The following is a 16968-nucleotide window of genomic DNA, read 5'->3' as shown; positions in this document are numbered from 1 at the left end:
GAGCCTAGTGCAGTGGGTACGTACGCAGCAGGCAGGGCAGTAGTAGCACGAGGAAGGGGAATCAATCGAGCTCAAGGACACGTACACAAACCTAATAAAGTTCCCCCACCCTTCCAACTCGCTCGCTCGCTCCATACACAACCTTTCACCATTTTTTTTTTGGAAAAGGAGGTTAAACCCCCGGCCTTTCACCATGCACAAGAAGAAGAATAAAAAAACTCAATTTGATTGCGCAAGCAAAACTGTAAATTCTCAACTCTCACAACGGAGTAGAGCTGCAACGCATCGACGCGGTGTCGCGTTCTCGAAAGGCGAGGGTGTGCCGCAAATCCCAACAAAGCGAGGGCAGAAAGGGCGTGGCGAAAGCAGGCCCCCTGTTCCGTTCTCCTGCTCCAGTCCCGTGTCCTCCTCATCTTTGACCCCCGCGCCACCACGGTCCAACCCGAGGCCAACAAAAGACCGCCATTCCGACCAGGAGCCAAGAACAAAGCAAACCGCACGCCGCCGCCCCAACACGCAAGCCCGGCCCTTCATCCGTCCAACCCGCAAGCGAGCCCGGCCGTGATCACCAGGCGCAGGCGCCATGATGGGCTCTCTGCTCCTGCTCTCCCTGCTGCTGCTGCTGCTGCTGGTCTCCGAGGTCAGGTTCAGCGGCGGCGTCAGGCTGGCGGGCAATGGCGGCTACGAGGACTGGAGGCTGGGCACGGCCACCTACATCAAGGAGTCCCAGGGCCACCCGCTCAACGACGGTATGTATGTGTGTGTGTGTGTGCGTGCTCGTCCGTTTCTATTCATTCTTTTTCATCAGCGGCATCAACAATATCAGGCAGGAAGGGAAGGGAAGGGGAAGGGGATGTTTGCTAGAGTATTTCCCTCTCCCTTCTGCCCCTCTTTCTTTCCCTGTGCAATGCATTTCCTCTGAATGGAGATTGGAGATGGTGAGTGCTGCTTGCGAGGATGAGATGCTGGTGTGGTATTTGGTAGATCCGGCGTATTTCGCAGAGAAATGCCACAAGCTGGGAGGCTGCGGCAGAAAGCAGATGTCAAGATTTGGTCTTGGAAGTTGTTCCCTATCACTCTGCTACTCATTTGAGAGATGCGTTTTGACACTTGGAGATGAACATTCCATGGATGTTCTGCAGATGATAGCAATATTCTACTAAGTACTAGTTTCATTGTGATTTGTGATACTTATAGCGTCAGTAGATGGTATAAAAGGGTTTCTTTGATACTTATAGTGGGGTGTTGACGCCAATGCTGTCCATACCATGAACGCTTTCCATATAATACCTCAAAAACTTCTTTCTGCTGTGTTAGTGCATTACTATACTATCCTAATCAGCCGAAAGAAAACCAATAATGGAGTACGTAGAGCACTAGTGCACCTTTTCCTTTTCTGTTTACTAATAACTATAAAGTGTCTGTAAATCAATTTCTTGACCTTTGCGTAAGAAGTGGGAGTGAGGCACATTGAATGATTTGACAATCCTAACATGAGGGCCAGGCCAGTACAAACATGGCCTCTTCTTGCTGTCATTGCCTGCACTCAAGTCAGTGTACCTTCACAGTAATTGCTCCACTGAAATCGACTCTGTTTCCCCTCCCCACCTTCAGTGTACCTTCACCAAGATCCACCAAAATATACTCTCCGAATCCTGAAGACCGTATCCTATCCGTATGCTCAGTTTATTCATTTAATCCCGTCCCGTGCTCGGTGCCAATCCTTTCTCCTGTTTCATGTTACCTGAAGAAACGAAAAATGCTGTTTTCTGATGCAATGGCTGCTTGAAACTCCAAAGGTGGCGGCGCTTGCGGGTACGGGGACCTGGACATATTCAGGTACGGGAGGTACACGGCCGGGCTGAGCGGCGCGCTGTTCGGGCGGGGCAGCGCCTGCGGCGGCTGCTACGAGCTCCGGTGCGTGAACAACATCCTCTATTGCCTGCGGGGCAGCCCCACCGTCGTCGTGACGGCGACCGACTTCTGCGCCCCCAACTTCGGCCTCGCCGACGACTACGGGGGCTGGTGCAACTTCCCCAAGGAGCACCTGGAGATGACCGAGGCCGCCTTCCTCCGGGTCGCCAAGGCCAAGGCTGACATTGTCCAGGTGCAGTTCCGAAGGTAACAAACAGTTCATCAACTTCTCAGTAATGCAGTACTGATCTCGTTTAGCTTGTCAGTGATGAGTTCTCATTTCTGAACATATAACTTCTGAATACATCTGTGCAAAAGTATGGCACTATCGTTCTTGAGTTGTGCATCTGTTGTAGTTAAAAGTATGGCAGTATCGTTCTTGAGTTGTGCATCTGTTGTAGCTAAAAGTATGGCACTATCGTTCTTGAGTTGTGCATCTGTTGTAGCTAAAAGTATGGCACTATCGTTCTTGAGTTTTTTTTAGCCTGCTTTTGCAGAAGTTCGAAATGATGTCTGAATTCTGATGATTACAAATGGATCATAGAACATATGTGTAACATGTCTGAAGCCACTTTGCATTGTGGACTGCTGGGTAGAAAGTATCAGGGCTGATGAGGAAAGGGCAGCTTTAATCACTGACGATTTCTTCTTTTTTTGAATCTGACTTGTGTCGTGTGTGCTAATCATGAGTAGTTCCACAGTTTCAGTCCAATGCTATGAGTATGTCCCAGCAGCAGTAAACACCAAGTATCCTTTATAGTAGTTCTGGATAAGATTAAAATTGGTGTGCAGTTTAATCACCATGCGTAAATCACGGGGCGTCTGACTGTGACCAGCCATTGGCGATGGTTTTGCAGGGTGAGCTGTGACAGGGCCGGCGGCATCCGGTTCACCATTACCGGCGGCCCCAACTTCCTCCAGGTGCTGATCACCAACGTGGCGGCCGACGGCGAGGTGGACGCCGTGAAGGTGAAGGGGTCGAGGACCGGGTGGATACCCATGGGGAGGAACTGGGGGCAGAACTGGCAGTGCGACGCGGACCTGCGAGGCCAGCCGCTGTCGTTCGAGGTCACCGGAGGAAAGGGGAGGACGATCACCATGTATAACGTCGCGCCTTCGGACTGGATGTTTGCGCAGACATTTGCAGGCAAGCAGTTCGTCGAGTAGGTGAAAGAGAAACATCCATTTGCAGGGCAAGCAGTTCGTCGAGTAGGTGAAAGAGGATTGATTGCAAGCTCCAACGGCTGTAATTAGAACTACAAGGGTTACTAAAATGCCGTGACCCAGGAAAGTGGATGGTTTTCGCTCTGCCCGCTACACACGTCCAGCATGATTATTCAACTTTAGGGCGTAGTTGTTTGCAAGTTGCCTTAAAAGAACCACGCCAGCCTATTTCAAAGTCGTTGGATTGAAATCCAAAGACTTGTGTGCGTCCTCATCGTCCCGCCCCTGCCGGCCTGCCCTGGTGCCCCTGCCCCGAAGTATCCTTCTAGGGCTAATTATCATTTTACGTTTAGTGGTGTCCATTTGCTCAGTTTTGCTTTTAGTTATGAATCGTGTTCAGTTTTGTGCTCAGTTTTGTCCCTAGTCTGTGTGCAACTACTATGACGAGGCCAAACTGACAGTTTTGAGTCCATTCCGTCCGTCGGCATTAGTGATAGTGGGTTCGGATCTTACATGTGGGACTGCGTGGACGTGGGTCCGGAGCTAACATGTGGGACCGTGCAACAACGTCCACAAATTAATCCTATGGTGGCCACTCGACGCCACTCTGTCCCGTCCGCCCGCCGGCCGTCCTGCGTCGCCGTCACCATTTGCGCCGCCGCCACCACCTGCTCGTCGCGGCCGTCCTGCTCCATCGCTACCTACTTCGCCCGCCACCTTCCAGCGATGCCACAGATGGGGCGCCCGCCACCTGCTCGACGCGCGGCGTGGCCTCCTTCCGTGCGTCCGGCCAGAGCGCTGATAGGTGGGGGGCTGGTGCACACAGAGGAAGTACGAGGGTGAACCCCAGGGCGAAATGGCGAGCGGCGACGACCCCGGAGTATTTGGCGAGGCGGGCATCGGGCCGGAGATCTGCCGCGTCCACGACTGGGTTCCCAAGGGGTAAGTCAGCCTCCTGTTTAGATTGAACTTAGTTGTGTATTTCAATAGTCGATTCGAGTTGCTTTGCCCGGTTAGGTTAGCTAATAGTGTGCTGATTGTGTCTCTGTTTTTCGTTGGTTAGGATGGAGTTGCGGTTTGCTTTCTTGGTGCACATTAGAAGGGACCGGTACATGTTGAATGCAAAGAATAAGAAGAAATTCCAAGGAGGTTTTGATTATCGTTGTCAATGGCTTGTAATTGGAGTTTCAGACAATTTGGGGAGGTAATTTGCAGCCAATATCCTTGGGGTTTGCTTGATGAAGTGGAATGCAAATACTGCGATGGGGAAAAGAAATGGGTGAAAGTTAGTAATGATGAAGAGCTGGCTATCATGTTTGCTAGGCATAAGGAGAAAAAGAATTTTCATGTGAGGCTGCAAATTGATGTGCTTGAGCAGGCATTTGGACCTAGGATGGCGGGTGCACCTTCTCTGGCAGAACCAAGTCATGGTAATGGCATCTCTAGCCAGAACAGTTCAGTTAGTGCACGGTGACGTGGTGGCTCGACAAGCATGGGCACCGGCAGTAGGGTCCCCCTTGAAGTGGAGTCTGATGCCTACAATTCTGGGATTGATGAAGAGAAGATATATTCTGATGTTATTCATAATTTACGACGGACACCTCGGGCTGAAAACCAAGATGAGGCTGACAATGCAGTCGTGTAAATGATGACGTGGTGGGTGAGGACGAAGACCTTGCAGTTGTTGAATGGGACCCTTTGAACCCTCATATGGAAGAAGGTACTGTTTTTGCATCCATGACTGAGTGTAGAAATGCACTTGTGACATACTGCATCATGGTAGAACGTACTTTCAAAGTTGACAAGAGCGATCAAGTACATTACAGAGTGCACTGTCTGACTGGGGGTTGTCCATGGAGGATGCTCGCATCTAAAATGCGAAATAGCACGAATGTTCAGGTTAAAGTGAACCCTTTTAAGCACACATGCCAGGAATCAACCCTTAGAAAAGATATAGTTAGTAGATGCATGTCAAGATGGGTGGCAGGAAAAGTAAAGAAGTGGGTGAAAGAAACCAGCAAGTGGTCAAAGAAATTGCAGAAGAACATCAAAGACAAGTTCAAGATAGATTTACCATACATGAAGTTATCTATTATATTATTGAAACCATAGAAAAATAACGGCTAGGATTTACTATTCTAAAGTTATGAGAATTAAACGGTTGAGATTCATAGCATAAACCAATACCCAGCAGCGAGGAACGCGTACATCATATGGATTCTTTAAAGCGTGTACAAATTTAATCTGACGTGACCATGATAGATGGAATCCGTACATCATATAAATTCTATAGATGCGTGTACAAATAGGATCTAACGTGACCATGATAGATGGAAGTAAATACGCGTGTGTCATATCTCTCCACGATTTCCCCGAGAGGCATTTGTGTACGGAGCCGAACCTGCACACGCACGTATATTATACTATTTTAGTTAGAAAAGCAAGCTGCAGAATATCTATTCCGACTAAGATGCATGTACACAGCCCATTGACACATTCATGACGTATTCAATGTCTATCCAGGATAAAAAAACACATGCACACACAAGACGTTAGCTGAGTCAAGCTTTTTTTCTTCTGAAATAGCTGAGTCAAACATGAAATTATAAAATTGTTCACATGCACATTAAAAATGAAACTTGGAAGGAGTTTTCTGGAAGAGAGATCATGCACACGTAAACCGGCCTCCAAGGAAAAGATATCTGCCCCCATATGTTTGTATATTAAACTTAGATACACATGTCACCACAGTCAATCACAGTTGATCTAGATTTTGGGTTCTTAATACTACTCGATATCTCTTATTAATTAGGTGGATAAATACTACTACTTGATATATGTTTCTCACGTATGAATAAAGAAGGATACTTTCGTCAAACAAATTGCAAAATTACAAAAATAAACAAAGTAATAAATATATTTCCTTTTATATAAAATTTAGCTATATGTCTTAAAAACTAAATTTAACCCACTTGAATAAAAAATCAAAATTAAAATAAATAAAAATCTGATTTCAGTGGAAGTGGAATGTTAGTTGGTGCAGAACAGCAAGGACACAAAAAAGAACCTAGGACAAGAATATGTAAGACAAAGTTTAATACCATTTTAAATGAGCGTGCACCAATAGTTACTTGGTTTCACATAGACAAACAACAGAAACACTTAGAGGAAGAGGACGGTGCCATCATCATAGGAAAACAAGCATCGAAAATGGACGTACATGATAATATAATATCTAGGAATGTAATCGCAAGAATGATATTGGCAATGCAGATAGTGGGAGAGGACATGGAGTTTATTAATTAGGCGGAAGAGAACATATACTACTAGATACTAATCTTGGGCATGAAGTTAGGTGTAAGAGGACATGAAGTTTAGGCATTCAATTATCAATGAAATGGTTTTGACATGTACGATACTAACCTTTGTGCTATTAATCATTTGCTGCTGCACGCGAGTGACTTTAATGTCAATAATAAACTTACCAAACATATTCCCACTGGATTACTCCAACCACAATTTGTTTATGTATTCAAATGATATATAAATGTTGGGACGGTAGATAGGTTCATATTTGTTCGTGGGAAAACAGTTCCTGATTAAGAGTAGTAAAAAAGAGAAATATGAATAGTATTATGGAATTGTATGGCTTTGAATTGCATGATGACGATCTGTGTCAAGAATGGGTGTATTTTTAAAAGCAATACAATTAAATGCAGAATTCCCAAGTATTATATATTTAGCACATGCGCATGCATTGGCTAATATCTAATTTAAATAATTTAGATGTCATGCCAGTGCTACAATGTGACAACAAAAATAAATCCAATATTATTTTGCCAAGTGGGGAAATACTATTGGAGTAAAGAATACCAAATATAATTGTTAGGACTAAATGATAGAAAATGTTTTATAAGAAAAAGAACTAATGCATGTCAAATATGTAGTAAATCATTGTACTTTGGGTAAAAAATGAAGTTACATGGAAAATAAATGAACACCAACATAGGTGACAAGCTTCGAAGAGCCCAATGAGAGAATATTTTAGAAATTTCCCCATCATTCACTTTTTAAGTTCTTTTAAGTTGGGAAGTAGCGTGGATAATGATATGGGATATATAACATTTTAGTAAAATAAATGTAAAATATATAAATGTTAAAAAATATATGTTGGAATGTTTAATAGTTTGTCCAAACAAATTTTAGCTACATTTTTTCATATAAAATTTATGAAATGGAAACAGGTTACGCAATGAAAACTACTGAAACATTTTTCTTTTTTGAAGTCTAGCCGCGCAAATGCGCGGGTGACCTTGCTAGTTCAATGGTAAACAACATGCTATGGATTCTATTTGATAACTGGCAGGAAAGTTTTAGTTGTTGTATTCATTCAAAGATGAAGTGGAGAGGACCAGCCCAGGTAGTATTGTAGATATTGACCACCACACCGTGGATTACACATTCAGGGGAGTGACAAAGATCAAGGAATGCTTTAGGAGGGTTTTTGTCTGCTTTGAGGCTTGTCGCCTGGGTTTTTTGGCACGCTGCAAGCCTTATTTGGCTATTGATGCCACTTTTCTCAGAGGGAGGTTTAAAGGATAGTTAGTAGCAGCTTGTGCAGTTGATGCACACAGTTTCGTATTTCCAGTTGCGTACGGTGTGCTGGAGACAGAGTCTGAAGAGAGCTGGACTTGGTTTTTGCATAATCTGCGCCGGGCTATTGCACATCCCAATGACTTGGTAATTCATACACATGCGTGCAAATGTTTAGAAGTGGTCGTGGACAATGTGTTCCCTGGAGTAGAGCATAGGGAATGCATGCGTCACCTTGTTGCAAATTTTATGAAGAAATTCAAAGGAAAGGTGTATACCGACAATTTATGGCCAACATCTTTGACTTGCAGTGTGAAGAAGCAAAACTACCACTTGAGGCAGTTATACACGAATCCCAAAGTGAAGGAATACTTGGAAATAGACCACTCCAAGTTATGGGCCAGAAGTCAATTAAGTGAACTGAGCAAAGTTGACTATGTGCACAATAATCTACCAGAGTCTTTCAACTCAATGATCCGGAAACTAAACGGTCATTATGTGGTGGATTTTCTTGACAGGATAAGGATAGAATACATGCAGAAATTTCATTATCGTGCAGGAATAGCCGAGGAAAAATTCATGGGCTACATTATCATCCCTACCGTGATGGATGAACTGAAGTAGAAAACAACAGGCTTGGAAATGAACATGACTCTTTGCTCGGGTACCACAACAGAGATATCATATTTGGATAAAGAGAAGAGGGTATGGAGATATCCAGTGGATTTAGAAGCTATAACTTGCAGTTGTAGGCAATGTCAGATAACTGGGTTGCCATGCATTCATGCCTTGTTTTTTATCACTTCTCTCCCAAGTCCAGCAGGGAACATACAATAGTATGTGCATGATTACTACTCTGTTGCAAGGTTCAAAGCCACATATGCGTATGCCTTGCCTACTATGGAGGGAAAACAGCAATGTGAAGGAGCTGGAATAGGAGCGAGGAAGCGTAAGTGCACAAGGTGTGGTGGGTCTGGTCATTTCGGTAAGTATTGTGATAACATAGTAGATCCAGCGTTCGGAGAGTATTTCGCGGAAGGCTTCGATGAAAATGTTGGACAACAGCCGGTTGCCGCTACAGATGAGGAAAATGATAGTCAACAGCCTATTGCATCAGATGAGGATTTTGACGAGGTTCCAAATGATGATGGTCAACAACCGCATGATTTTGACGATGATCCAAAATATCCTCCAAATGATGGTTCAAGCGAGGCTCTAAATGGTGATCCAAGTGAGGCTCCAAATGGTGACCAACCTTCTGTCGTTGTGAGTTCTGCTAGGTATGTAAATCTTGCAAATACTACTATACATTTATCACTTGGCATGATCTCATTACCCTTTATGTTTTGTAGAGCCTTGCGGTAGGTTTGAAGAAGACACGCAAGGTAGTGACAACCAAGAGGAGAAGAGAAGAAGCAATGAGCACAAGGTGCATGAGGAGCAAAGTGATGGCAAGAAGCTCAAGGATCAAACAGAAGCCCCAAAGCTATTTATGAGAAATTGTGAAACATTATGAATAGGGTTTATGAATAATGTTGTATTTCTATTGAATGATGTTGAAACTATGTTAGAACTATGTTTGAATGATGTTGGACCTATGTTGGAACTTCAAATTTGATGTGCTATTTGGATGTTGCAATTCTTTCGAAACTTTGGTAGGGTAAACTCACATTCATGCAAAATGTGCTAAAAAAAGAGCTCCAAAGGTAGGGTAAACGGCCTTATTTCTAAGCAAGGGATTTTTCTACACATATATTCTATATACACAGACTACGTGCACTGGTTTTTCCTTTTTTTGAGTTTGCTCATTTGAATTCTGGTCAAACCTAACTTTGACCAAGATTTAAACAAGTCTAAAACATCAAAATGAAAAAATAAGCCTCGATCCTTCTTAGTCACTCCAAAATGAAGCTGTGGTGAGGTTTTCTAAATTTTCATGAAAAAGCTGCTAAAAAGAGCTCCAAAGGTAGGGTAAACGACCTCATTTCTAAGCAAGGTTTTTTCGACCTTGTCTAAATCAACCAAATAACTTTCCTACACATATATTCTGTATATATAGACTATGTGCGCTGGTTTTTTCCTTTTTTTGAATTTGTTTTGCTCATTTGAATTTTGTCAAACTTAACTTTGATCAAGATTTAAACAAATCTAAAATATTAAAATGAAAAACTAAGCCTGGATCCTTCTTAGTCACTCCAAAATGAAGTTGTGGTGAGGTTTTTGAATTTTTCATGTTCATTTCTCCAAAACACTTCTCTTCACTTCATACAAGAGAGTTTGATATACTTGAGATATCACATAAGACACATGGACTTGTCGTTTTAAATGTATGTAGACCTTGTTTATCAACTTAAATCATTAGTATATGACATAAGAAGACTATGTGCGCACGTTTTTCATTTTTCTGATTTTTATTTCATTTATTATGCTCATTTGAAATCTGGTCAAACCTATCTTTGACTGCTCAAAACCCCTCCCAAACCCCGCTAACCCTAGCGCTGAACAAGGACCGTCCATCTAACCCTAGCGGCGATCAAGGACTGTCCATCTAACCCTTTTAGAAGGAATCTGCGGGGTGGAGGGGGCGATCCGCGAGATGCAATCTGATTGGCTGGGCGTTTTTTTTCTCAACACGTACCGGGCGCTCGCTCTCCGGGCGTGAGAGCGCAGTTAATGTCCGTCTCAGCCTTTCAGGCCTGCATGCATGGGAAGGGCGGCGACGTGGGAATGCACGCGCGGGAGGCGGACGTGCATGTATGCGAGCGAGGTGAGCGACGTTTCAAATTACAACATTGATTCAGTTACAACAATTGTTTCGTTGCAGCGATTCAGATGCACGCACGTGCCCTATCGCCCCATCTTTTCTGTGCAAAAACTTAAGGGTGATACACACACGCGTCCGGATTCACACACGCACCATTCTCATCCCTTCTTTCTTCCTCTCCCACCCACATGCCTATTTATATGCCTCTCTTCCTCTCCCACTCACCACCCAAGCCGGATCCATTCTCTCCAACTTCAAACACCCAAGCGACCGAGCCCTCCATCCTCTCGGAGAACCCCAAGCACCAAGTGAAGATGCAGTACAACACTCCGACCTGCAATCGTCCGCATGTCGTGCCGGAGCTGCTCTACCGACCGGGCGTGTTCGTGGAGAACGAGCTCCATGTGTGGGCGACTTCCAGGTGGTGGGGCCCCGTCAAGCTCACTCGCGCCTTCCTTAGAGAAGGCTATGCCCACCTCCCACAGGGCTCGCCTAGGATGTTCACCCTCAATGAGGTTCGTGACCATGTCGGCACCCTCCTACTGCCGACGACCACCTTCGCTAACCACTTTGACGTGCACGAGCTCCTCGGCCGAGTGTATTGGTGTGGCTGCGAGTCCATCTTCTTCACAGTGTACAACATCTTCACCAACTACGAGTGCATCTTCCCCACCGAAAACCAGATGCACTCCCTTCCCTACGAGGTGTTGAAGGGGCGCGGCCAAGGTGGTGTTGAAGTTGAAGATGGTGTTGAAGTTGTTCGTCAAGCTCATCATGTTTTAGTTTTATCGTTTTTATTTTGTTGCTTTTCCATGTCGTGCATCTAAGTTATTACTCCCTCCTGGACTTATCTATCTATGTACGATGTATTGCATCTTATCTATCTATGTCAAGTGATCTAAGTTAGTACTCCCTTCGGTCTGGTGTATTGGGCTCGCTAGAAGAGTCATCGCGATCAAGGCAACAACTTATTGGGCGTTAAAATTGGTCCTCTGATACGTCCCGAACGTATCTATAATTTCTGCTTGTTCCATGATCTTTTGGGTGACATTGTTATATGTTTTGCTACACTTTTATATCATTTTACACATATTTGGACTAACCTACTAACTTAGTCCACCCAGTGCCAGTTTCTGTCTGCTGATGTCTATTTTGGAGGGGATTTTACCCAATTTTCCAAAGCCCAAAAAATTCCAGGAAAAATATATAAAAAATCAGTGAAATAGAAGCTTCTGGATCACCGAAGATGGGCTAGAAGGGGCAGGGGCTGCCCAGGCGACCTGCTGGCGCGGCCAGGCCCTAGGCCGCGCCAGGAGGCCGCTTGGGTGGGCCCCACCTCCTCCGGTGCCCTCTTTTTGCCTATATTTAGAGTCCCGAGAGGAAACCCTTGAACAACTTCTAGAATTGCGAATTTGTCCATCGTTCCGCCGCCGGAGCGCTTCCGAGATCGGGGGCGTCAGGAGACCTCTTCCCGGCACCCTGGTGGAGGGAGGATTGACCTCAGGGAGCTTCTCCACAGCCATGAACGCTTCCCGGACGTGCCGTGAGTAGTCCTCCTTGGACCATGGGTCCATGACCAGTAGCTATGTGATGTCTTCTCTCCAATCTTGTGCTTCAATGGTTAGTCCTTGTGAGCCGCTGATACGTCTCCAACATATCTATAATTTTTTATGGTTCCATGCTATTATCTTGTCAAACTTTGGATGTTTTGTATGCCTTCTATATCTTTTTGGGGACTAACTTATTAACTCAGTGCCAAGTGCCAGTTCTTGTTTTTCCCGTGTTTTTGACCCTTTTCAGAGGAGGATTTTAAACGGTGTCCAAACGGAATACAACTTCCGAAAAGATTTTTTCCGGAACAGAAGATACGCGCCAGACTTGAGAACCAAGGCAGGGGCCAGCAGGGGACCCCACAAGCCCCCTAGGCATGGCCAGGGGGGCCCGCCTCTAGTAGGCTTGTGGGCCCCCTGTGGCATGTCTGCCCTACCTCTTCCGCCTATAAATCCAGAAAAATTCCAAAACTGCGAGAGAGATCCACGAAAATACTTTACCGCCGCCGCAAGCTTCTGTCTCTGCAAGATCCCATCTGGGGCACGTTCTGGTGCCCTGCCGGAGGGGGGATTCGGATATGGAGGGCTTCTTCATCAACACCATGACCTCTCCGATGATGCGTGAGTAGTTCACCATAGACCTTCGGGTCCATAGCTAGTAGCTAGATGGCTTCTTCTCTCTCTTGGATCTTCAATACAAAGTTCTCCATGATCTTCATGGAGATCTATCCGACGTAATCTTCTTTTGCGGTGTGTTTGTCGAGATCCGATGAATTGTGGATTTATGATCAGATTATCTATGATTCTTATTTGAGTTTCTTCTGATCTCTTATATGCATGATTTCATATCCTTGTAATTCTCTTCGAGTTGTGGGTTTTGTTTGGCCAACTTGATCTATGATTCTTGCAATGGGAGAAGTGCTTGGTTTTGGGTTCATACTGTGCGGTGAGCTCACCAAGTGACAGAAGGGGTAGCGAGGCACGCATCGTGTTGTTGCCATCAAGGGTAAAAGGGTGGGGTTTTCGTCATTGGTTTGAGTTTATCCCTCTACATCATATCATCTTGCTTAAAGCGTTACTCTGTTCGTCATGAACTCATTACACTAGATGCATGCTGGATAGCGGTCGATGTGTGGAGCAATAGTAGTAGATGTAGAAAGTATCGGTCTACTTGTCTCGGACATGATGCCTATATGTATGATCATTGCCTTAGATATCGTCATGACTTTGCGCGGTTCTATCAATTGCTCGACAGTAATTTGTTCACCCACCGTAATATTTGTTATTTTGAGAGAAGCCTCTAGTGAACACTATGGCCCCCGGGTCTACTTCACACCATATTTTCAGCCTTACTCTTTTACTTCGTTGCACTTTCCGCCTTCAGATCTCACTTCGCAATCAATCTTGAAGGGATTGACAACCCCTTTATAGCGTTGGGTGCAAGCTCTTTTGTGTTTGCGCAGGTACTCTGGACTTGACGCGATTCTCCTACTCGATTGATACCTTGGTTCTCAAACTGAGGGAAATACTTACTGCTCCTATGCTGCATCACCCTTTCCTCTTCAAGGGAAAAACCAACACAAGCTCAAGAGGCAGCAAAAGGATTTCTGGCGTCGTTGCCGAGGAGGATCAAGTCAAGAACTCATCCAAGTAAGTGTCGCAAACTCATCTCTTGCATTTAATTTTTTGCCTATCGTTTTCCTCTCCCCCACTTCTGATAAACAAAAATTTACAAAAATATTTGCCTTTTTCGTTTGCCTTTTTCGTTCGCCCTTTTCTCTCGCTTGCTTTCTGTCCGGTTGTGTGCTTGCTTGCTTGCTGAAGTCACCATGACTGAAAACACCAAACTTTGTGACTTCTCGAATACTAATAATAATGACTTTATTAGTACTCCGATTGCTCCCACCACTAGTGCGGGGTCATACAAAATCAATGCTGCTTTGTTGAATCTTGTTATGAAAGAGCAATTCTCTAGCCTTGCTAGTGAAGATGCCGCATCCCATCTTAATACCTTCATTGAGCTTTGCGATATGAAAAAGAAGAAAGATGTGGATAATGATGTGATTAAATTGAAGCTTTTTCCGTTCTCGCTGCGAGAGCGAGCAAAATCTTGGTTTTCGTCTTTGCCCAAAAATAGTATTGATTCTTGGAACAAGTGCAAAGATGCTTATATATCCAAGTATTTTCCGCCGGCTAAGATTATCTCTCTCCATAATGATATCATGAATTTTAAGCAACTTGATCATGAACATGTTGCACAATCTTGGGAGAGAATGAAATTGATGATTAGAAATTGTCCCGCTCATGGCTTGAGTCTTTGGATGATTATACAAATCTTCTACGTTGGTTTGAATTTCGCTTCTAGAAATATCTTGGACTCCGCCTCAGGTGGAACGTTAATGGAAATCACGTTAGGAGAAGCCACAAAACTCCTAGACAATATCATGACGAACTACTCTCAGTGGCACATTGAAAGGTCACCTACTAGTAAAAAGGTACACGCTATAGAAGAAATTAACTCGTTAAGTGCTAAGATGGATGAGTTAATGAATTCGGTTGCTAGTAGAAGTGCTCCTTTAGATCCTAATGACAGGCCCTTGTCTTCCTTGATTGAGAGTAGCAACGCTAGCTTGGACGTTAATTTTGTTGGTAGGAATAATTTCGGCAACAACAATGCTTTTAGAGGAAACTATGTTCCTAGGCCTTTTCCTAGTAACCCCTCTAATAACTTTGGCAACTCCGACAACAATACTCATGGAAATTAAAATAGATTACCCTCTGATCTAGAGAGTAATATCAAAGAGTTCATCAACTCGCAAAAGATTTTCAATGCGTCCATAGAGGAAAAACTACTCAAAATTGATGATTTGGCTAGGAGCGTTGATAGAATGTCTAGTGATATTGATGCTTTGAAAGTTAGATGTGCTCCTCCCAAGATCAATATGGATGAAACTTTGAAAGCTATGCGTGTTTCAATGAGTGAGAGCAAAGAAAGAACCGCCCAAATTCGTGCTAGACACGAATGGTTTAAAAGGGCGTGTTCTCGTGATAAGAATCACGAAGATCTTAAAGTGCTTGGTGTGAATCCCATTGAATCTTTGTTTTCTTTTGTCAAATCTAATGATGATGGGGCTAGATATGAATCCACTATGGTTGAAAAATGCCCCAATGATTCGGAGTCCATCTATATTGATGCTAAAAGCATTGAAAGTGGAGTAGAAGATATTAAAACCTTGAGTAGTAATGAAATTACTACTTTGGATTTCAAGGAATTCAATTATGATAGTTGCTCCTTGATTGAATGCATTTCCTTGATGCAATCCATGCTGAACTCTCCACACGCTTATAGCCAAAACAAGGCCTTTACCGATCATATCGTCGAAACTATGATAAAATCTCTTGAAGAGAAACTTGAATTGGAAGTTTCTATCCCTAGAAAGCTTCATGGTGAGTGGGAACCTACTATCAAAATCAAAATAAAAAACTATGAATGCAATGCTTTGTGTGATTTGGGTGCTAGTGTTTCCGCGATTCCAAAGTCTTTATGTGATGTTCTGGGTTTTAATGAGATTGAGGAGTGTTCTCTTAATTTGCATATTGTGGATTCTACTGTCAAGAAACCCATGGGAAGGATAAATGATGTTCTTATTATTCCAAATAGGAACTATGTACCCGTGGATTTCATTGTGCTTGACATTGATTGCAATCCTACATGCCCTATCATTCTTGGTAGACCTTTCCTAAGGACTATCGGTGCTATCATCGATATGAAGGAAGGGAATATTAGATTTCAATTTCCTTTAAAGAAGGGCATGGAGCATTTTCATAGAAAGAAAATAAGATTGCCTTATGAATCTATGATGAGGGATACTTATGGTTGGAGCACCAAAGACGACGATACGTGATTCTATCGCTTTATGCCTAGCTAAGGGCGTTAAACAATAGCGCTTGTTCGGAGGCAACCCAATGAATTTATCTTTTTTCTTTCTGTTTTGTTGCGTCCACACCATCATAATTCTGTTACGATTGTGTATTTTGTGTGTCTTTTTGTGTTTGAGCAAAGCAAAACCTTTATGACTAGTCTTGGTGATGGTTGTTTGATCCTGCTGGAAAAAGACAGAAACTTTTCGCTCACGAGATTATTTTTCATTTTTATTTAGAAAGAGCTTTTGAGTTGATTCTTTTTGCTGCTGGTTGATATGCCTTTTGCCCAGGTAGTCGTAAAGTTTCAGAATTTGTGAGGTACCAAAAGTATACAAAGTATACAGATTGCTACAGACTGGTCTGTTTTTGACAGATTCTATTTTTGTTGAGTTGGTTGCTTGTTTTGATGAAACTATGGATAGTATAGGGGGGGGGGTACTAGCCATGGAAAAGTTAGAATAGAGTAATCTAACACCAATATAAATAGTGTACAGTACCTAAAGAGGTGTTAGTTTGTTTTCTTGTGCTAATGATATCACAAGTTTCTGTTTAAGTTTTGTGTTGTGAAGTTTTCAAGTTTTGGGTGATGTTCTCATGGACAAAGGGATAAAGAGTGGAAAGAGCTCAATCTTGGGGATGCCCAAGGCATCCCAAGCAAAATTCAAGGATACCAAAAAGCCTAAGCTTGGGGATGCCCCGGGAAGGCATCCCCTCTTTCGTCTTCAATCCATCGGTAACATTACTTGGAGCTATATTTTTATTCACCACATGATATGTGTTTTGCTTGGAGCATCTTGTATCGTAGGAGTCTTTTCTTTTTGTTGTGTGACAATCATCCTTGCTGCACACCTTTTGAGAGAGACACGCACTCATCATGATTTTGCTAGAATGCTCATCGTGCTTCACTTATATCTTTTGAGCTAGACCATTTTGCTCTATGTGCTTCACTTAGATCTTTTTAGAGCATGGCGGTGCGTGACTTGGTAGTTGGTTTGTGCTATGAAAGTAGTCCCAAAGTTGATAGGTACCCAAAGAGGATACAAAAACCTCCATCGTCTT

The 16968-nt window shown here is 43.6% G+C and overlaps 1 protein-coding gene across 1 annotated transcript; it reads left to right on the top strand.

The window, feature by feature from the left end:
• Nucleotides 1-410: 410 nt before the first annotated feature.
• Nucleotides 411-3231, top strand: LOC123407689 (expansin-A16). Its single transcript, XM_045100877.1, has 3 exons — nucleotides 411-749; nucleotides 1800-2121; nucleotides 2772-3231. The coding sequence occupies exons 1-3, from the start codon at nucleotides 584-586 to the stop codon at nucleotides 3079-3081; spliced, it is 798 nt and encodes a 265-aa protein (XP_044956812.1). The 5' UTR covers nucleotides 411-583; the 3' UTR covers nucleotides 3082-3231.
• Nucleotides 3232-16968: the final 13737 nt, after the last annotated feature.

Source organism: Hordeum vulgare, chromosome 7H (genome assembly GCF_904849725.1).
Source record: "Hordeum vulgare subsp. vulgare chromosome 7H, MorexV3_pseudomolecules_assembly, whole genome shotgun sequence".
Classification (NCBI taxonomy): domain Eukaryota; kingdom Viridiplantae; phylum Streptophyta; class Magnoliopsida; order Poales; family Poaceae; genus Hordeum; species Hordeum vulgare.
Note: the sequence above shows the minus strand (reverse complement) of the source record. Positions and strands in the feature narration are given on the sequence as shown.

Coding starts and splice junctions, on each gene's coding strand:
- LOC123407689 (XM_045100877.1), top strand. CDS start 584: ATGATGGGCTCTCTGCTCCTGCTCTCCCTGCTGCTGCTGCTGCTGCTG. Junction 750..1,799: donor GGGCCACCCGCTCAACGACG/GTATGTATGTGT, acceptor GAAACTCCAAAG/GTGGCGGCGCTTGCGGGTAC. Junction 2,122..2,771: donor GTCCAGGTGCAGTTCCGAAG/GTAACAAACAGT, acceptor ATGGTTTTGCAG/GGTGAGCTGTGACAGGGCCG.